Below are 21,073 nucleotides of genomic sequence, written 5' to 3' on the forward strand. Positions count from 1 at the left end.
CTCTATTAAAAATACAAAAAAAAAAAAAAAAAAAAAAAAAAAATGGCCAGGCGTGGGGGTTCATGCCTGTAATCCCAGCACTTTGGGAGGCCGAGGTCGGTGGATCACAAGGTCAGGAGATCCAGACCATCCTGGCTAACACGGCGAAACCCCGTCTCTACTAAAAATACAAAAAAATTAGCTGGGAGTGGTGGCACGCACCTGTAGTCTCAGTTACTCGGGAGACTGAGGCACGAGAATCATTTGAACCCAGGAGGTGGATGTTGCAGTGAGCCGAGATCACGCCACTGCACTCCTGCCTGGGTGATAGAGCGAGACTCCATCTCAAAAAAAAAAAAAAAAAAATTAACTGTGAGTGGTGTCTCGTGTCTATCGTCCCAGTTACACAGGAGGCTGAGGCAGGAGAACCACTTGAACCCAGGAGGTGGAAGTTGCAGTGAGCTGAGATCACGCCACTCTACTCCAGCCTGGGCGGCACAGCAAGTCTGTCTCAAAAAAAATAAAAATAAAACCAGGCCTCCACCTCCATGGTTCCTACTGCTCTCCCAGGGAAGGGTCCCCAAATACCCCCCCTGCCACAGACCTCCCTGGCCCTCTTGCCCCCTCACTTCCTCTTGCTCACCACCTCCACCTTTCCTGATCCCAAGCTCCTTTTTGCCTCAAGGCCTTTGCCCAAGCTCTGCCTGCTTCCTGGAGCACCCGTTCCTCACTCCCAAGGTCTAGGGCAGGCTCTCAGCCTCAGCAGCGTTGATAGTTTGGGCTGAATGGTTCTCCGGGTGTGGACCATCCTGTGCATTGTAGGATTTTTGTTTTTGTTTTTGGTTGGTTTTTTGTTTTGTTTTTTTTTTTTTGAGACAGAGTCTCGCTCTGTTGCCCAGGCTGGAGTGCAGTGGCGCGATCTCAGCTCACTGCAAGCTCCGCCTCCCGGGTTTACGCCATTCTCCTGCCTCAGCCTCCAGAGTAGCTGGGACTACAGGTGCCCGCCACCTCGCCCGGCTAGTTTTTTGTATTTTTAGTAGAGACGGGGTTTCACCGTGTTAGCCAGGATGGTCTCAATCTCCTGACCTTGTGATCCGCCCATCTCGGCCTCCCAAAGTGCTGGGATTACAGGCTTGAGCCACTGCACCCGGCCTTTTTTTTTTTTTTTTTTTTTTTTTTTGAGACGGAGTCTGGCTCTATCTCCCAGGCTGGAGTGCAATGGCGCGATCTCGGCTCACTGCAACCTCCGCCTCCCGGGTTCAAGCGATTCTCCTACCTCAGCCTCCCGAGTAACTGGGATTGCAGGCACCTGCCATCATGTCCAGCTAATTTTTGTATTTTTAGTAGAGATGGTGTTTCACCATGTTGGTCAGGCTGGTCTTGAACTACTGACCTGAAGAAATTCACCCACCTCAGACTCCCAAAGTGCTGGAATTACAGGCATGAGCCATGGCGCCCAGCTGCATTGTAGGATGTTAAAGGGCATCCCTGGCCCCCACCCACAGATGCAAGTAACACCCTCCCAAGTTGTGACAATTAAAAATGTTTCCAGGCTGGGCATGGTGGCTCACGCCTGTAATCCCAGCACTTTGGGAGGTCAAAGGGGGAGGATTGCTTCAGCCCAGTAGGTCAAGACCAGCCTGGACAACATAGGGGAACCTCCATCTCTACAAAAATTTAATAATTAGCTGGGCATGGTGGCACATGCCTGTAGTCGCAACTACTTGGGAGGCTGAGGCAGGAGGATCGCTTGAGCCTGGGGTGTCAAGGCTGCAGTGAGCCAAGATGACACAATTACACTCCAGCCTGGGCAACAGAGCCAGACTCTGTCTCAAAAGGGAAAAAAAAAGTCTCTAGATGTTGCTAAGTGTCCCCAGGAGCAGGGCGGGCCCTCACTTCTGTGGCCCTGGCTTGCAGAAAAGCTAAAGCCGCTTTGCAACTACTAAGCTATTTCATCCCCACCAACAGCCCCGGTGAGGCCTAGGGTAATTAGTGGACTTTTTCAGGGTTTTTTTGGTCTTTTTTTGTGGTTTGTTTGCATTTGTTTTGTTTTGTTTTGTTTTGTTTGAGATGGAGTCTTGCTCTGTTGCCCAGGCTGGAGTGCAATGGTGCGATCTCGGTTCATTACAACCTCCACCTCCCAGGTTCAAGTGATTTCTCCTGCCTCAGCCTCCCAAATAGCTGGGATTACAGGCACACATCACCACACCCGACTAATTTTTATATTTTTTAGTAGCGAATGGGTTTCACCATGCTGGCCAGGCTGGTCTCGAACTCCTGACCTCAGATGATCCGCCCGCCTCAGCCTCCCAAAGTGCTGGAATTACAGGCGTGAGCCATCGCGCTGGCCAACGTTTGTATTTTTAGTAGAGATGGGGTTTCACCATGTTGGCCAGGCTGGTCACAAACTCCTGACCTCAGGTGATCCATCCGCCTTGGCCTCCCAAAGTTCTGGGACTACAGGCATGAGCCACCGTGCCTGGCCCTAATTTTTTTAATATTTTGTAGAGATGGGGTCTCACCATGTTGCCCAGGCTGTTCTCAAACTCCTGGGCTCAAGTGATCCTCCCACCTCAGTCTCCCAAAGTGCTTGGGTTACAGACATGAACCACCATGCCAAGCCTTGTTAAAAGAGTTTTTTCCAGGGCAAAGTGTGAGGGCAGAGTCTATCCAGGGCCACAGGGACACCGAAGAATGAGGATGAGTGACTCCCATGCAGGGAAAAGTGTGGATCACTTCTTTTTTATTCGAGAAGGAGTCTTGCTCTTGTCACCCAGGCTGGAGTGCGATGGCACCATCTCAACTCACTGCAACCTCTGCCTCCCGGGTTCAAGCGATTCTCCTGTCTCAGTCTCCTGAGTAGCTGGGATTACAGGTGCCCACCACCACGCCTGGCTAATTTTTGTATTTTTGGTAGAGACAGGGTTTTGACATGTTGGTCAGGCTAGCCTTGAACTCCTGTCCTCGTGATCCGCCCGCCTAGGCCTCCCAAAGTGCTGGGATTACAGGCGTGAGCCACCTCTCTTCCCGGCCTGGATGGGTTATAAAGCCACAAACAGAGGTGCTGAACAGAAATACATTTCCCATACAAAGGCTAGCATACAGATAGGAGATTAGATTGGCTACTATTGACTATGCCCTAAGGGGGTTGCTTAAACATTCTATTGTAAAGAGGTGACAGTCACAAGAGTCTCTATCTCCAACAACATTTAGTCTAGGCTTGAATGAAGACTAGGAAGTCTAGTTAATGTGGAATATCTCCCCACAAAGAAAGGTCAGGGGCTGGGCATGGGGTGGCTCCGTGGCTCCCAGTGGTGGTAATCCCAGCATTTAGGGAGGCTGAGATGGGGGCATCGCTGGAGGCCCAGGTGGGGCATTGCTTGAGCCCAGGAGGTCAAGGCTGCAGTGAGCCGTGATGGCGCCACTGCACTCCAGCCTGGGTGACAGAGTGAGATCAGGTCTCAGGAAAAAAAAAAAAAGAAAGAAAAGAAAAAAGAAAGAAAAGAAAAAAGAAAGAGGCTGGGTGCAGTAGCTCACCCCTGTAATCCCAGCACTTTGGGAGGCTGAGGTGGGCAGATCACTTGAGGCCAGGAGTTTGAGACCAGCCTGGCCAACATAGTGAAACCCCATCTCTACTAAAAATACAGAAGTTAGCTAGGTGTGGTTGCAGGTGCCTGTAATCCCAGCTACTTGGGAGGCTGAGGCAGGAGAATCTCTTGAACCTGGAAGGCAGAGGTTGCAGTGGGCTGAGATTGTGACATTGCACTCCAGCCTTGGCAACAGAGCAAGACTCCATCTCAAAAAAAAAAAAAAAAAATTAGCTAGGAGTGGTGGCAGGTGCCTGCAATCCCAGCTACTCAGGAGGCTGAGGCAGGAGAAGCGCTTGAACCCAGGAGGCAGAGGTTGCAGTGAGCTGACATTGCACTCCAGCCTGGGTGACAGAGAGCAAGACTCCATCTAAAAAAAAAAAAAAGAAAGAAAGAAAGAAAAGGAAGGAAGGAAGGAAGGAAGGAAGGAAGGAAGGAAGGAAGGAAAGAAAAGAAAAGAGAGAAAGAAAGAAAGGTTGATTCAGTTTCCAGGGCTTAACTATTACCCCTTGACATAATAAATCTGGACGTTCCTAAAATTTTATTTTTTTTTACACGCCTAAATTCTGGACCCACCAAAAAAGAGAACAATTACTCTGATTCTTTGAGTTTTCATTAACTGAACTCATATCACTGGCAGAAAGACTAAAGTCTATCAACATACCTGAATAGACTTTTTTTGTTGTTTTTTGAGACATGGTCTCACTCTGTTGCCCAGGCTGGAGTGCAGTGGTGTGATCTCGGCTCACTGCAGCCTCCACTTCCTGGACGCAAGCAATCCTTCTGCCTCAGCCTCCTGAGTAGCTGGGACTACAGGTGCACACCACCACATCAGGCTCATTTTTAAATTTTTTGTAGAGATGGGGTCTCACTGTGTTACCCAGGCTGGTCTGAAACTCCTGGGGCTCAAGTGATCCTTCCACCTCCACCTCATTGCTCCTATTAATCTTCCTTTTGTGAGTTGATTTTTCAAGGAACCTTCAGAGGGTGAAGGGGAAGATCACCCAGTTTGATGGGAAAGGCGGGGGTTGGGGGGAGAATCAGTCACACACATAAAGATACAATCACTTTTTATTTTTGAGACAGAGTCCCACTCTGTCACCCAGGCTGGAGTCCAGTGGCACCATCTCTGTTCACTGCAACCTCCGCCTCCCTGGTTCAAGAGATTCTCCTGCCTCACCCTCCTGAGTAGCTGGGATTACAGGTACCAGCCACCACACCTGGCGAATTTTTTTTGTTTTTTAAAATAAGACGGAATCTTGCTCTTGTCGCCCAGGCTGGAGTGCAATGGCGTGATTTCAGCTCACTGCAACCTCCCCCTCCTGGGTTGAACCCATTCTCCTGCCTCAGCCTCCCAAGTAGCTGGGATTACAGGCACCCGCCAGCAAGCCTGACTAATTATTGTATTTTTAGTAGAGAGGAGCTTTCACCATGTTGGCCAGGCTGGTCTCAAACTCCTGACCTCAGGTGATCCACCTGCCTCAGCATCCCAAAGTGCTGGGATTACAGACGTGACCCATAGCACCTGGCCTACAATGATCTTTTTAATGTCAGGGCGCTAGGAGCTGATCAAAAGCGGGTAGTGTTGGAGAGGGGGACTTTCTGTAGGAGGGGACCTGACAGCAGAGCAGCAATTAGCCAGGCAGAGGAGGAGAAGGTGTAAAGGCCCTGCGGTGGGAATGCACTTGGAAGAGCTTTGGGGAGGCCACAGGAAGGCGTGAAGAGGAAATGACCATGAAGGTGTGATCAAGTCCTTTGCAGGTGTAAGGAGGGAGAGAAGGGGGAGAGGGAGATAGAGGAGAAACAGGAAGAGGAGGGAGGAGGGGGAGAAGGGGGAGTAGGAGGAAGGAAGGGGAGGGGAAAACGGGTTGTATTCTAAGAGGGAAGGGGAGCCAGAGCCCAACTGTAATCACGTTGTAACATCGCCCCCTGGCGGCCCAGTGGGGAGCAGGCGGGAAGACGGGACCGGTCCACTCTTGTGTCTACCCTCTGGTCCTCTTAACAGCTAGTGTAGCAGCCTAAGCTCCACCAACTGTAAGTCAGTGGTGTGTCCTCCCATCTCCCAACTCGGTTACCCCATCAACAGAATGGGAACCACAGGCCGGATGCGGTGGCTCACGTCTTTAATCCCAGCACTTTGGGAGGCCGAGGTGGGACGATTGCTTGAGCTCAGAAGTTCAAGACCAGCCTGGGCAACATAGCGAGACTCTCTCTCAAAAAAACAAAAAACTTAAAATGAGTCAGGCGCAGTGGCTCACGCCTGTAATCTCAGCACTTTGAGAAGCCGAGGTAGGCAGATCATCTGAGGTCAGGAGTTCGAGACCAGCCTGGCCAACATGGTGAAACCCCGTCTCTACTAAAAATACAAAAACTAGCTGGGCGTGATGGCGTGCGCCTGTAATCCCAGCTACTCAGGAGGCTGAGGCAGGAGAATCGCTTCAGCCAAAGAGGCGGAGGTTGCAGTGAGCCAAGATCCTGCCATTGTGCTCCAGTTTGGGCAACACATACACACAAACTTAAGATTAAAAAATAATGGAAACAACATATCCCCAAATGATAGCCAAGCACTTCCTTTGCAGATGTGGTCTTTGGCGCTTCCCACAGATGTGCCAGCTTGATTCCTACCAAGCCCTATCGAGCAGGAGTTAATACTCTCCCCATTTCACAGAGGGAGAAATTGAGGCACAGAGGGCAGCACGTGGGATGCAGGAACCCAGGATCCCTCGTCCTTTCTTGGGCTCGACGGGATGGACCAGTCCCTGGAGGGGGTCCAACCCCTCCCAACGGACTCGGGAAGCCACGGCCAGGCTGGGCGGAACCGTGGGTGTCCCTGGCGCCCCAAGGTGCCAATTAAATATTCGTGGCCGTCTGGGGCCAGAGTTGTGGACCGCGGCATGGCCGAGCCGGGGCCGGAGCCCGGGCGTGCCTGGCGGGTGCTCGCTCTGTGCGGGGTGGCCGTTTTCCTGGCTGCAGCAGCGGCCGGCGGGGCCCTAGTAGCCTGGAATCTGGCCGCCTCGGCTGCTCGGGGATCTCGCTGCCCGGAGCTGGGGGCCAATGCCACGGCGCCGCCCGGGGACCCGCCGCCTGAGGTCGACGAGCTGCGGCGCCTGCTGGCAGCGGCTGCCGAGCGGGAGGAGGCCCTAGCCAGGCAGCTGGACCAGGCAGAAAGTATCCGGCGAGAGTTGGAGAAAGCATTAAAGGCCTGTGAAGGCCGCCAGGTAGGTGGGCCGGGTGGAGAGGGAGCTCGGGAGTCCAGAATGTTGGGATAAGAGAGGGCCTGCCCACACATCCCCAGGATTCCCTCCCTGTGCCTCGGTTTCCCCAGTTCCTAGACTTGAGAAGGCATTGAGAATAGCGCCCTAATGCCTTCCAACCCTTAGATGTCAAGTTCACCATGGAGGCTACCTTCTGATCAGAAAAGCGGATCACCTGAGGTCAGGAGTTTGAGACAAGCCTGGCCAACATGGCGAAACCCTGTCTCTACTAAAAATACAAAAATTAGCCTGGCGTGATAGTGAACGCCTGTAATCCCAGCTACTCAGGAGGCTGATGCAGAAGAATCGCTTGAACCCGGGAAGTGGAGGTTGCAGTGTTCTGAGATTGTGCCACTGCACTCCAGCCTGGGAGACAGAGCAAGACTCCATCTGAGAAAATAAAAAAGTCTCATTGTCCTTCGCTATTTGCCAGATAAATGGTGTCTGGAGAAACCCCAGACCACTGGAGGCCCTCCCCCATGTGCCCACTCAGCCCCACTCCAGCCAGTTTCCAGCAGCCCTATTTTGAGAGAGGAACACACATGTCACCTGTAATTAGGAGGCTAAAGTTGGCCTCTTGGGGGAGGTACCTGCTAGGTTCTCCTTTTCCTCTAACCCTTCAGACTTTTTTTTAACCCTTTCTAGCCCTGAGCCTTTCAAAAGAACTGTCCTCAAAATCCCAGCCATTTCCATTTATGGAGTGACTACTGTATACCTCTGGGCACACCCCCCATTCCACCCCAACCTCCCAGCCCAGCCGAGGTAGTGCAACATCTGAATATTAAAAAATCAAAATGCAGCCGGGCGCAGTGGCTCACGCCTGTAATTCTAGCACTTTCGGAAGCCAGGGTGAGTGTATTAGTTGAGGTCAAGTGTTCGAGACCAGCCTGGCCAACCTGGTGAAAACCCATCTCTACTAAAAAATACAAAAATTAGCCAGGTGTGATGGCACATGCTTGTAATCCCGGGCGGAGGTTGCAGTGAGCTGAGATCCCACCACGGCACTCCCGCCTGGCTGACAGAACAAGACCCCATTTCAAAATAAATAAATAAATAAATAAATAAATAAATAAATAAATAAAATCAATCCAAATAAATCCCTACCCCTTTTCTGCCCCCACCAAGAGAAGGGACTGGGACAGTCGAGGTTAAGAGCAGCCTACTCTGAGTTCAAATTCTGGCTCTGCCCCCTTACTGTAAGATGCACTGAGGGAGCCGGACCAGTCGTTTTGCAGAATATCCAGAGGAAACCTACACATACCCCAGAAATTCAATCATTGTCAACCATCAAATTGCCCTCTGTTGGTTTTTGTTGTTGCTTGGTTTTGTGTTGTTTAGTTTTGTTTTGAGACGGAGTCACACTCTGTTGCCCAGGCTGGAGTGCAGTGGCGCGATAGCTCACTACAACCTCCACCTCCTAGGTTCAAGCAATTGTCCTGTCTCAGTCTCCCAAGGAGCTGGGATTACAGGCGCCCACCACCACACCTGGCTTTTTTTTTTTTTTTTTTTTTTCGGAGAGATGGGTTTTTCACCATGTTGGCCAGGCTAGTCTCAAACTCCTGGCCTCAAGTGATCCGCCCGCCTTGGTCTCCCGAAGTGTTGAGATTACAGGTGTGAGCCACAACGCCCGGCTCACTGTGTTGGTCTGAAATCCCTTCAGCGAGTCCCAGATGGAGCTGAAAGTGGAACTTGAATCTGACAGCAGAGCTAAGCACTCTCCACTATCCAGTGGCTTAGGGTTGGTGGCACTGGACCTGGGTAGAGATCTCCCCCCAGGCAGGCAGCTGTCACCACTCGGTGCCCCAGGCTTCAGAAGCCACTTCTGTGTTTTACAACTACAAGGCCCCAAAGGACGTTCCACACAGCTTAGGACACAGGGTTGCAGGTGGCTTCTCACTCTCCCCAAAAGGGCCAGGCCGATTCACTCCTCCCCTCCTCCGCCTACACCCCCTCCCACTTCCCCTCCACTCTTCAGAGCCGGCTTCAGACCCAACTAACGACACTGAAGATTGAGATGGACGAAGCCAAGGCACAGGAGACCCAGATGGGGGCCGAGAACGGGGCACTGACAGGTGCGTTGTGGTATAAGGGAGTGGGCAGGGATAGAGGTGGGAGGAGCCTAGGTGAATCCTAGTTATCCAAACCAGCATAATTGCAAACGTAATGCAAACAACACAGAAATAAACGCAATAACTTATTAAACGAATGAAAACAACATGCAGAGGCCATGCAAATGTCACAAAAACAACGCAAACATTACAAAACATGCAAACGCCTTGTAAACGACTCACAAAAGCAATGCAAACCTATGAAAAGCTATGCAAATGGCACGTGGAAGCCATGCAATGGTACGCACAAATTTAATTCAAATAAAGGAAAGCGTGCAAACGGCATGCAGACTATCAACTTGGATTCCGGCGTGCGTGGGGCGGGTGGGCGCCGGCTCTCCAGCCTGACCCCGACCCCTGCGCCCGCAGAGGCCCTGGCGCGCTGGGAGGCGGCGGCCACGGAGTCTGCGCGGCGGCTGGACGAGGCTCTGCGGCGCGCAGGCGTGGCGGAGGCCGAGGGCGAAGCCTGTGCGGCCCGGGAGGCGGTGCTGCGCGAACGCTTGTGAGTGAGGGGCGGGCCCGAGGGCGGGGGCGGATGGACGGGGAGGGCGCGACCAATGCCTGCGCAGGGCTACATTCTTTAGGCCAATCATTAATTTGGGCGTGGGATTGTGGGCGGGGCATTGTTATTTAATAGGAGGTTCCTGGAGTTGGAACCTAAAGATGGAGAGGGGAGATGGGAGCGCTCTCTCTTGGGATTCCAGGCTGGGGCGAACATTCTAGAAACTTAGGTCTCCAGGATCCAGCGTCGGTGGGAGCCCCGAGAGGGACGGGGAACGGAAGAGAAGGGTGCAAAGAAAAGGAAGTATCGAGGAAGAGACTGGTGGTCTGGAGATAGAGCTTCTGGGGATGTAGCTGGGAGTCTCTAGGGAGGCGTCCCGGGAATGACTGGTGGTGGCGAACGGATGCCGGATCCTGGGGAGCGGGAACCCTGGGAGATGGGGATCTCTGGGGATGGAGTTCCCAGCAAAGGGACGCTTGGGCGGATGAGGGCTGGCGATGTCTGGGGACAGGGGACCAGAGGCTGACAGCCCCCTTCCCCCTTCCCGGCAGTAACGCCCTGGAAGCCGAGATGAGCCCCCAGCGCAGATCGCCTCGGCCGCGTCCCCGTTCGGGGTCCCGACCCCGGCCCAGCCCTCGCTCGCGCTCTCGCTCCGGACCCTCCGGGGGCTGCCGGCGGCCGGCGCGGCGCGCACGAGGGTGAGTCGACCCCCAGCCGGAAGGGGGCTTTGGCCAGGAGGACAGACATGGTGGGGGGGTGTCTGCGGGGACGTGTATAGAGGCGCCCCCACGCTGGATGCGACGCTCAGCTTTAGACCGTGGAGACGCCCTGAACGGAAACTTCACAGAAAGGAGCCTCAGCCCTCTCTCCCCGACCATGTAAAGTGCTTATTCTACAGACAGGGAAACTGAGGCCCAAGTGATCATGCAGTGAGCTAGTGCTTAGCTGGGATTTGAAGTCCCCTCTAACAACAATGTTACCGACATCCCACAGATATGAAGACTGGAGGTCTAGCCCTGGCTCAGGAGTAACCGGAAAGGGTCACTTTCCCTCTCTAGGTCTCAGTTTACCCTATCTGTAAAATGGGTGATTGGACTCATGATAGGGAGCTGATTTGACAACAGAAGCTGACAAAGGTGGCACAATAGGAAAACTGCAAATCCCTCACCCTGTGAGAAGGGTACAAAACTCCCAGATGGAATTTAAACAAAAATAACCAAGTAACACGTTTGTTTTTGGTTTGGTTTTGAGATGGAGTTTTGCTCTTGTTACCCAGGCTGGAGTGCAGTGGCGCAATTTGGGCTCACTACAACCTTCATCTCCCAGGTTCAAGCAATTCTCCTGCATCAGCCTCCCAGGTAGCTGGGATTACAGGCCCCCACCACTACGCCCAGCTAATTTTTGTATTTTTAGTAGAGACAGGGGTTACACCATGTTGGCCAGGCTGGTCTTGAACTCCTGAGCTTAGGTGATCCTCCTGCCTCAGCCTCCCAAAGTGCTGGGATTACAGGCGTGAGCCACTGCTCACGGCCCATGTTTTTAACCTACACTGCAACAAAGGTGACTTATGCCTGAGATGGAGCAATGGTTCAATATTCCCAAGTCTGTTAATTGCTATACTAATAGATCAAATGAGGAAATTTATAAATTGTAAGGAAAAAAACACATCAAAATCAGTACCAAGGTGAGGACGTCCACTGTCAAGTAGTTTTTTCTCTGGGAGTACTAGCCAATGCAATCACACCAGAAAAATAAAAGCTGCAACTAAAAGGAAGAGAATCTATAGGTTGAATCACAAGAAAGTGCTGTTTATTTGGGTAAAAAACATTGAAATATGGACAATTTTATATTGCTCAATTTCACATGAATGTATTAGTGGGTTTTCTTGTTTTTCTAACCTTTAAACATTTTTAGCTTGTTATCTAAATTTAACCTTTATGTTTGGCATAACTTCAGACTTACAGAAAAATTGGTAGATTAATCTCCAACTTCTGAACAACACGAAGGTTATGGACGCCAGTCTCCCATGCAGTTGAAAATTCACACATAACTTTGACTCCTCCAAACTCAAGGCTGGCCAGGTGTGGTGGCTCATATCTGTAATCCCAACATTTTGGAGGCCATGGCAAGAGAATCACTTGAGCCCAGGAGTTCGGGACCAGCCTGGGCACCATAGCAAGAACCTGTCTCTACAAAGAATATCAATAATTAGCTGAGCATGGTGACATGCATCTGTAGCCCCAGCTACTTGGGAGGCTGAGGCGGGTGGATCACGTGAGCCCAGGATGTCAAGTTTGCAGTGAGCCATGATCACACCACTGCACGTCAGTCGTCTGAGTGACAGAGCAAGACCCTGTCTCAAAAATTAAAAATGAAAAATGAAAACTAGAAAAAAATTATTAAGAAAGTCATACTGGGCATGGCGGTTCATGCCTGTAAGTCCAACATTTTGGGAGGCTAAGGCGGGACGATTTCTTGAGACCTGAAGTTCAAGACCAGTCTGGGCAACATAGCGAGACCCTGTCTCTACAAATAATTGTTTTAAAATTCTTTGGGAGGCTGAGGCGGGTGGATCACTTGAGCTCAGGTGTTTGAGACCAGCCTGGGCAACATGGTGAAACCCATTCTTTACCAAAACACAAAAAAATTAGCTGGGCATGGTGACATGCACCTGTGGTCCCATCTACTCAGGAGACTGAGGTGGGAAGATCACTTGAGCCTGAGAAGCAGAGGCTGCAGTGAGCCAAGATCATGCTACTGCACTCCAGCCTGGGTGACTGGAGCAAAACACCTTCAAGAAAAGAAAGAAAGAAAAAGAGAGAGAGGGAAAGAAAGAAGGAAGGAAGGGAGGGAGGGAGGGAGGGAAAGAGAGAAGAAAGTAGCCAGGCTTGGTGGCATGCACCTGTGGTCCCAGCTACTTGGGAGGCTGAAGCAGGAGGATCACTTAAGCCCAGGAGGTGGAAGCTGCAATGAGCCGTGATCATGCCACTGCACTCCAGACTAGGTGACTGAGTGAGACCCTGTCTCAAAAAGAAAGGAAAGAAAAGAAGGAAAGAAAGAAAGAAAGAAAGAAAAAGGAAGAAAGGAAGGAAGGAAGGAAGGAAGGAAGGAAGGAAGGAAGGAAGGAAGGAAGGAAAGAAGGAAGGAAGGAAGGAAGGGAGGGAAAGAAGGAAGGAAAGAAGGAAGGAAGGAAGGGAAAGAAGGAAGGAAAGAAGGAAGGAAGGAAGGAAAAAGAAAAAAGAGGCCGGGCGCGGTGGCTCACGCCTGTAATCCCAGCACTTTGGGAGGTTGAGGCGGGCAGATCACGAGGTCAGGAGATCGAGACCATCCTGGTGAACACAGTGAAACCCCGTCTCTATTAAAAATACAAAAAAATTACCAGGCATGGTGGTGGGCATCTGTAGTCCCAGCTACTCAGGAGGCTGAGGCAGGAGAATGGTGTGAACCCGGGAGGCAGAGCTTGCAGTGAGCCGAGATTGTGCCACTGCACTCCAGCCTGGGCAACAGAGTGAGACTCTGTCTCAAAAACAAAAATAAAAATAAACAGAAAAGAAAGAAAGAAAAAGAAAAAGTGTCTGTCCATCCACAGTGGAACGCTATGCAACCACCATTTTTTTTTTTTTTTTTTTTTTTTTTTTGAGACGGAGTCTCGCTCTGCCGCCCAGGCTGGAGTGCAGTGGCCGGATCTCAGCTCACTGCAAGCTCCGCCTCCCGGGTTTACGCCATTCTTCTGCCTCAGCCTCCCGTGCAACCACCATTTAAATGGCCAAAGCAGATCTTCTCTAACCTCCACCTCTCGGGTTCAAGCGATTCTCCTGCCTCAGCCTCGAGTAGCTGGGATTACAGGCACCCACCACCACGCTCAGCTAGTTTTTTGTATTTTTTAGTAAAGACGGGGTGTCACCATGTTGGCCAGGCTGGTCTCGAATTCCTGACCTCGTGATCCACTCTCCTTGGCCTCCCAAAGTGCTAGGATTACAGGCGTGAGCCACCGTGCCCGGTCCCCCGACATTTTTTTTTTTTTTTTTTTTTTTTTGAGATGGAGTCTCGCTCTGTCGCCCAGGCTGGAGTGCAGTGGCCGGATCTCGCCTCACTGCAAGCTCCGCCTCCCGGGTTTACGCCATTCTCCTGCCTCAGACTCCCGAGTAGCTGGGACTACAGGCGCCCGCCACCTCGCCCGGCTAGTTTTTTTTTGTTTTTTTTTTTTTGTATTTTTTAGTAGAGACGGGGTTTCACCGTGTTAGCCACGATGGTCTCGATCTCCTGACCTCGTGATCCGCCCGTCCCGGCCTCCAAAGTGCTGGGATTACAGGCTTGAGCCACCGCGCCTGGCCTTTTTTTTTTTTTTTTTTAATGCAGGGCTTAGGGAGGTGACTTTATCCAAATATCTCTGAAGAAGACACTGGTCACAGCCTCCATCTCTGGGGAGTAAACCAGGGCTCTGGTAATTGGCAGGGGACATACTCTCATGTTTCTCTATGTACCCTTTGTAAAAATTGCATTTTTAAAAACCATGCACATGTATTACTTATTAAAAATTAAAAATTGTTTTTAAAAGTGTCTGGGCTGAGTGTGGTGGCTCGTGTTTATAATCCCAGCACACTGGGAGGCTGAAGCAGGAGGATCACGTGAGCCAAGGAGCCAGAGACAAGTCTGAATAATGTAGGGAGACCACTATCTTTACGAAAAGTTTTAAAATTAGCCAGGTGTAGTGGTGCGCACCTGTAGTCCCAGCTACTTGGGAGGCTGAGGCAGGAGAATCGCTTGAACCCTGGAGATAGAGGTTGCAGTAAACCAAGATCACGCCACTGCACTCCAGCCTGGGCGACATAGTGAGACCCTGTCTCGAAAACTAAATAAATAGGCTGGGCACGGTGGCTCACACCTGTAATCCCAGCACCTTGGGAGGCCGAGGCAGGTGGATCATCTGAGGTCAAGAGTTTGAGACCAGCCTGGCCAACATGGTGAAACCCCATCTCTACTAAAAACACAAAAGTTAGCGGGGTGAGGTGGTGAGCGCCTGTAATCCCAGCTGCTCGGGAGGATGAGGCAAGAGAATCACTTGAACCTGGGAGGCAGAGGTGGTAGTTAGCCCAGATTGTGCCACTGCACTCCAGCCTGGGTGACAGAGCAAGACTCCATTTCAAAAAAATAAATAAGTAAATACAAATAAAAATTAGCTGAGCGTGGTGGTGCACACCTGTAATCCCAGCTACACAGGAGGTTGTGCCAGGAGAATTGCTTGAACCCTGAAGGTGGAGGTTGCAGTGAGCCAAGATCATAGCCACTGCGCTCCAGTCTGGGCGACAGAGTGAGACCCCTGACTCAAAAACTAAGTAAATAAAAATAAATTTAAAACATTCCTAAGAGGCTGGTGTAGAGAGGGGATTGGAAGCTCTTGGAACTCTGTCAGAGTTCCACCCCCTTTAGCCAGTCCTGCTCATGATCCTCCCACACACCTGGGGTTTGTGGGTGCCTGATCAGGACTTTCACCTGAGAGGGGCCTCACCTGGAGGCTCTGCCTATGGGGAAAATGAGGCTGCGGGAAGAGGAGATCTAGCTGTTGTGTTCCGCTAACGGCCACCAGGGGCCGCCCCAGCCAGCAGATCCGATTGCCGCCTCCTGAGGGCCCAGAGTTTTGAGAGTCGGACAGGGTGGGTCTGAAACCCCCTCCCCCGGCCCTGGCGTCAATCCAGAAGCCAGCAGGAAATGGTTCCTCCTTCTGGAGTCAGCCAGAGCTGGAAGCCTGGAGACTGGCCTCGCTCCAGCCAGGACCCTAGGGACTCAAGACCCCCTCACCACAGGACTGTGTGGTCCAAGAACTGGCCCGTGTAAAGGGCAGGGCACAGGGCTGTCCACGGGAACTGTCATTGTCACCATTATGCATTTATTTATTTCCCCTGCTGGCTCCATCTTGGCCATGCCTGAGGGACTCCTGAACATGAGTTCTGAGCCAGCCGTGGTGGCTCACTCCTGTAATCCCAACACTTTGGGAGGCCAAGGTGTGCTGATCACTTGAGATCAGGAGTTCGAGACCAGCCCGGCCAACATGGTGAAACCCCGTCTCTACTAAAAATACAAAAAATTAGCTGGGTGTGGTGGTGGGCATCTGTAATCCCAACTACTGGGGAGGCTGAGGCTGGAGAATTGCTTGAACCCGGGAGGAGGAGGTTTCAGTGAGCTGAGATCGCGCCACTGTACTCCAGCCTGGGTGACAGAGCGAGACTCCGTCTCCAAAAAAAAAAAAAAGAGTTCTGAGGATAGAGGGTGACAGGGAGCCATGACAGATGTGTGAGCAGGAGGGGCACAAGTAGAATTAGTGTCAAAGAATGTTGGGAAGCAGGGAATTTGAGGCTGGAGGCTTTGAACCCCAGGGAAGTCATAAGACAGAGAGTCGGTGAGTATTTGAGGTGACTTGAGAAGGACAGGCCGAGAACTAGGTCTGCACTGAGGCTCCCCAGATGCCCAGAGAGGCAAACAGCACTTCTCAGTGACACTTGCCTCCCACCCTACAGAGCCAGCCACTGAGCTGTCCTTGTTCTATCTCCCTGTCTCCACCTGTCTAATGATCCCTCTTGGTCTCTGTTGGTCATCTCTCTCTCAATCTCTCTCTCTCTCTTTCTTTTCTTTCTTTCTTTCTTTTTTTTTTTTTTTTTTTTTTTGAGATGGAGTGTCACTCTTTTTGCCCAGGCTGGACTGCATTGGCGCGATTTCGGCTTACTGCGACCTCCACACCCGAGTTCAAGTGATTCTCCTGCCTCAGCCTCCTGAGTAACTGGGATTACAGGTGTGCACAACCACACCCGGCAAATTTTTGTATTTTTTTTAGTAGAGATGGGGTTTCTCCTTGCTGGCCAGGCTGGTCTTGAACTCCTGACTTTGTGATCCGCCCGCCTCGGCCTCCCAAAGTGCTGGGGTTACAGGTGTGAGTCACCGCGCCGGGCCAAGTTTTGTATTTTTAGTAGAGACAGGATTTCACCATGTTGGGCCAGGCTGGTTTCGAACTCCTGACCTCAAGCGATTCACCTGCATCGGCCTCCCAAAGCGCTGGGATTACAGGCGTGAGCAACAGCACTGGGCCTCTGCTGGTCATCTCTCGAAGTGTCTTTCTGTCTCTGGTTATCTCTGTCTGTCTACCCCTGTCTCCAGGGCACCATCCTGGGTAATCCCTACCCATGGCCACACTGCAGCTCCCCTCCCATAGCTGGAGGAACAGGGGTAGGGGACAAAAATGGAAAGTCCATAGTAGCCATGGCAGGAGGGGACATGGGCCAGCTGCAACCTAACCTTTCCAGCCCCCCAATCACAGGCAAGGAAGTGGGTCCCTGTTTTTCTTTTGTTATTTATTTATTTATTTATTTATTTATTTATTTTTTGTTTATTTTTTTTTTTTTTTTGAGACGGAGTCTTGCTCTATCACCCAGGCTGGAGTGCAGTGGCCGGATCTCAGCTCACTGCAAGCTCCGCCTCCTGGGTTCACGCCATTCTCCTGCCTCAGCCTCCCGCGTAGCTGAGACTACAGGCGCCCACCATCTCGCCCAGCTAGTTTTTTGTATTTTTTAGTAGAGACGGGGTTTCACTGGGTTAGCCAGGATGGTCTCGATCTTCTGACCTCGTGATCCGCCCGTCTCGGCCTCCCAAAGTGCTGGGATTACAGGCTTGAGCCACCACGTCCGGCCTTTTTATTTATTTTTTATTTTTTGAGATGGAGTTTTGCTCATGTTGCCCTGGCTGGAGTGCAATGGTGCAATCTCAGCTAACTGCAACCTCCATCTCCTGGGTTCAAGCGATTCTCCTGCCTCCTCCTCCCCAGTATCTGGGATTACACACATGCGCCACAACACCTGGCTAACTTTGTATTTTTAGTAGAGATAGGGTTTCTCCATGTTGGTCAGGGTGGTCTCGAACTCCTAGCCTCAGGTGATCCACCCACCTCAGCCTCCCAAAGTGCTGGGATTACAGACGTGAGCCACTGTGCCCGGCCTAGGTCCCTATTTTTCAACAGGGAACACAGAGTCCCAGAGATCACAGGTTTCCCCCACCCCACAGAAGGACTCTCTTCGCTGCCTCTGTCACCTCCAAAAGCACAAAACTTAATTTCACTTCCATTAACCAAAAACCAAACACGTGCACGTAAAAGTGGAGGGTTGGCCGGGTGCAGTGGCTCCTGCCTGTAAAGCCAGCATTTTGGGAGGCCGAGGCGAGAGGATCACTTGAGGTCAGGAGTTCAAGCCCAGCCTGGCCAATACGGTGAAACCCAGTCTCTATTAAAAATACAAAAATTGGCCGGGCGTGGTGGCTCAAGCCTGTAATCCCAGCACTTTGGGAGGCCGAGATGGGTGGATCATGAGGTCAGGAGATCAAGACCATCCTGGCTAACACGTGAAACCCCGTCTCTACTAAAAAAATACAAAAAACTAGCCGCGCGAGATGACAGGCGCCTGTAGTCCCAGCTACTCGGGAGGCTGAGGCAGGAGAATGGCATGAACCCGGGAGGCGGAGCTTGCAGTGAGCTGGGATCGTGCCACTGCACTCCAGCCTGGGCGAAAGAGCGAAACTCCGTATCAAAAAAAAAAAAAAAAAAGAGAGAGAGAAAGAAAGTCAGGCGCCGTGGCTCACGCCTGTAATCCCAGTACTTTGGGAGGCTGAGGCAGGCGGATCATGAGGTCAGGAGATCGAGACCATCCTAGCTAACTCGGTGAAACACCATCTCTATTATAGGCACAAAAAACTAGACAGGCGTGGTGGTGGGCGCCTGTAGTCCCAGCTACTCAGGAGGCTGAGGCAGGAGAATGGCATGAACCCGGGAGGTGGAGGTTGCAGTAAACCGAGATTGTGCCACTGCACTCCAGCCTGGGCAACAGTGCAAGAATCTGTCTCCAAAAAAAAAAAAAAATAGTGGAGCGTTTACTGAACTTCACCGAAATCTTTCTTCACCAGAAATATCACTTCCTCAAGGACCTTCCTGAAGTTCTGAGTGATTTTTTTTTTTTAACTCGTGTCTCTATGAGGACTTCAGTGTCAGTTTTCAGGGAGTGACACAGAGTTGACTTCCTCATGACAGTTTTTCCTTCTCCACTCAAACAAACAAATGAAACCAAATCAATTGTTTTCTGTTTAGAAAAACAAAAGGGTTTAAAAAGCAAGCCTGATTTTCTGATGCCCCTCCAAGGGAATTTGAAGGGATTCATTTGCAAAATTTCCTGTGAACATGACAAATTGTTTTCAGGAAAAAACCCAACACTCACGTCAGGGCCGATGCATTTGACTTCATGTAGATTCTCGATCAGGCGCTCACGTTCTCCCTCCAGATTTTTCTGGTCAAGGACACAAACAGAACATTTTCATAAAGTCCATGTTGGAGATTTCAGACCTTGCAGGCAAGTATGTCAATGAAAACAACTTCTTTGAAGGACAAATTGGTGACAACTATCAAAATGTAAAAATGTGCCCACTTTGAGACCCAGTAATTTCATTCATTTCTGGAAATTTGATTTTCTTTTTTTCTTCCTTTTTTTTTTGAGACCATCTCACGCTGTCACCCAGGCTGGAGTGCAGTGGTATGATCTCGGCTCACTGCAACCTCTGCCTCCTGGATTCAAGCAATTCTCCTGTCTCAGTCTCCCAAGTAGCTGGGATTACAGGCGCCCACCACCATGCCCGGCTAATTTTTGTATTTTTTATAGAGACGGGATTTCAACATGTTGCCCAGGCTTGTCTTGAACTCCTGGACTCAAGCGATCCACCTGCCTTGGCTTCCCAAAGCGCTTTGGATTACAGATGTGAGCCACTGCACACAACCAGGAAATTTGATTTTTTTTTTTTTTTTGAGATGGAGTCTTGCTCTGTCACCCAGGCTGGGGTGCAGTGGCCGGATCTCAGCTCACTGCAAGCTCCGCCTCCCGGGTTTACGCCATTCTCCTGCCTCAGACTCCCGAGTAGCTGGGACTACAGGCGCCCGCCACCTCGCCCGGCTAGTTTTTTGTATTTTTTAGTAGAGATGGGGTTTCACCGTGTTAGCCAGGATGGTCTCGATCTCCTGACCTCGTGATCCACCCATCTCGGCCTCCCAAAGTGCTGGGATTACAGGCGTGAGCCACCGCGCCCGGCCGGAAATTTGATTTTAAATCTTCTTTTATTTATTGAAACAAAAAACTCAGCAACAATCTCAGTGCCCATGCGTCATTTTATTGTAATGTATCTGGTGAAAACCTAAACAGCCGGCCAAAGGAGTCAATGAATCTCAAAGACATAATACTGTGCAAAAAGAGGAAAGTCTATCTTTACCTTTTTTTTTTTTGAGACGGGAGTCTTGCTTTGTCGCCCAGGTTGGAGTGCAATGGCACGATCTCCGCTCACTGCAACCTCCGCCTCCCGGGTTCGAGCAATTCTTCTGCCTCAGCCTCCTGTGTAGGTGGGAGTACAGGCACCCACCACCACATCCAGCTAATTTTTGTATTTTTAGTAGAGATGGGGTTTCACCACATTAGCCAGGCTGGTCTCGAACTCCTGACCTCGTGATCCACCCGCCTCAACCTCCCAAAGTGCTGGGATTACAGGTGTGAGCCCCCGCGCCCGGCCTACCTTTTTTGTAAGGGGAAAAAAAAAAAAAAAAAAATCAGGCCTGGTGCGGTGGCTCACACCTGTAATCCCAGCACTTTGGGAGGCCGAGGTGGGTGGATCATGAGGTCAGGAGTTCAAGACCAACATGGTGAAACCCTGTCTCTACTAAAAATACAAAAAATTAGCCAGGCATGGTGGCATGTTCCTGTAGTCCCAGCTACTCAGGAGGCTGAGGCAGGAGAATCGCTTGAACCCGGGAGGCGGAGGTTGTGGTGAGCCGAGATGGCGCCACTGCACTCCAGCCTGGGCGACAATACCAGATTCCGTCTCAAAAAAGAAAACTGGCTATGTTGTCTTCACTTGATTTTTGTTCTGTGTTTGTTTTGGGAGGGTTTTTTTTTGAACAGGCTCTCAAACTTGTGGGGTCAAGCGATTGATTCTCCCACCTCTGGCTCCCTAATTGCTGGGATTACAGGTGTGATCCACTGTGCCTGGCTATCTCCACTTCGGACAGGAGAAAACTGAGGCCCAGGGAGGGAAAGTCACTTCTCCAAGGCCACAAAAGCTGGTAGGTGACACAGTCAGAACTCAACTCCAGAACTCTAAATTGTAACGCTGGGTTCACTCAGACTACATTGCCCCCATTACGGAGGATGTTCTTCTCCTGCACAGCTCTGGGGGGCTCTGGGTGGGGCTGGCCAACCTGGAGAAATGGCTGGTTGGGCATCCATGGCAACCCCCAGCCCTCCTTCCCCCACTAGCAGCCGCCGCCGACGCCGCTGGGAAGGGTCCGGAATCAGAATCAGGAACCACCGGGTAGCTGCAAAGGTCAAAGGTCAGACATGGGTTTCCTGCCCACCCCTGGGAACTTCCTTCTTCTCAACTCTACTCTTGCCTCACTGAGCACCACCCTGGAATACCCCTCTGCTCTGTCAACGACCCCTCCCCACTCTGTTACCCTGGCTAATGGGAGGACGGGTCTGCACGCCCCAGCCTTCACACTCCCCTACAGAAGACAGCAATTGCACACTTGTGACCTGTCCGGAGTCCAGCCTCCTTTCCAGCTCCCTGCTCCTGTCC

General features: G+C 51.2%; 1 protein-coding gene across 1 annotated transcript; it reads left to right on the forward strand.

The window, feature by feature from the left end:
• Nucleotides 1–6,213: 6,213 nt before the first annotated feature.
• On the forward strand, nt 6,214–10,218 carry CCDC194 (coiled-coil domain containing 194). Its single transcript, XM_073016817.1, has 4 exons — nt 6,214–6,784; nt 8,796–8,892; nt 9,298–9,430; nt 9,982–10,218. Exons 1-4 carry the CDS (start codon nt 6,314–6,316, stop codon nt 10,130–10,132), a joined length of 852 nt encoding a protein of 283 aa, XP_072872918.1. The 5' UTR covers nt 6,214–6,313; the 3' UTR covers nt 10,133–10,218.
• The last annotated feature ends 10,855 nt before the right edge of the window (nt 10,219–21,073 follow it).

This window comes from Chlorocebus sabaeus, chromosome 6, assembly GCF_047675955.1.
Source record: "Chlorocebus sabaeus isolate Y175 chromosome 6, mChlSab1.0.hap1, whole genome shotgun sequence".
NCBI classification, from domain to species: domain Eukaryota; kingdom Metazoa; phylum Chordata; class Mammalia; order Primates; family Cercopithecidae; genus Chlorocebus; species Chlorocebus sabaeus.

Excerpts from the sequence above, each read along its gene's own strand:
- CCDC194 (XM_073016817.1), top strand. The coding sequence starts at position 6,314 with ATGGACCAGTCCCTGGAGGGGGTCCAACCCCTCCCAACGGACTCGGGA. Across the intron at positions 6,785-8,795 it reads AGGCCTGTGAAGGCCGCCAG|AGCCGGCTTCAGACCCAACT; the intron begins GTAGGTGGGCCG and ends TCCACTCTTCAG. Across the intron at positions 9,431-9,981 it reads GCGGTGCTGCGCGAACGCTT|TAACGCCCTGGAAGCCGAGA; the intron begins GTGAGTGAGGGG and ends CCTTCCCGGCAG.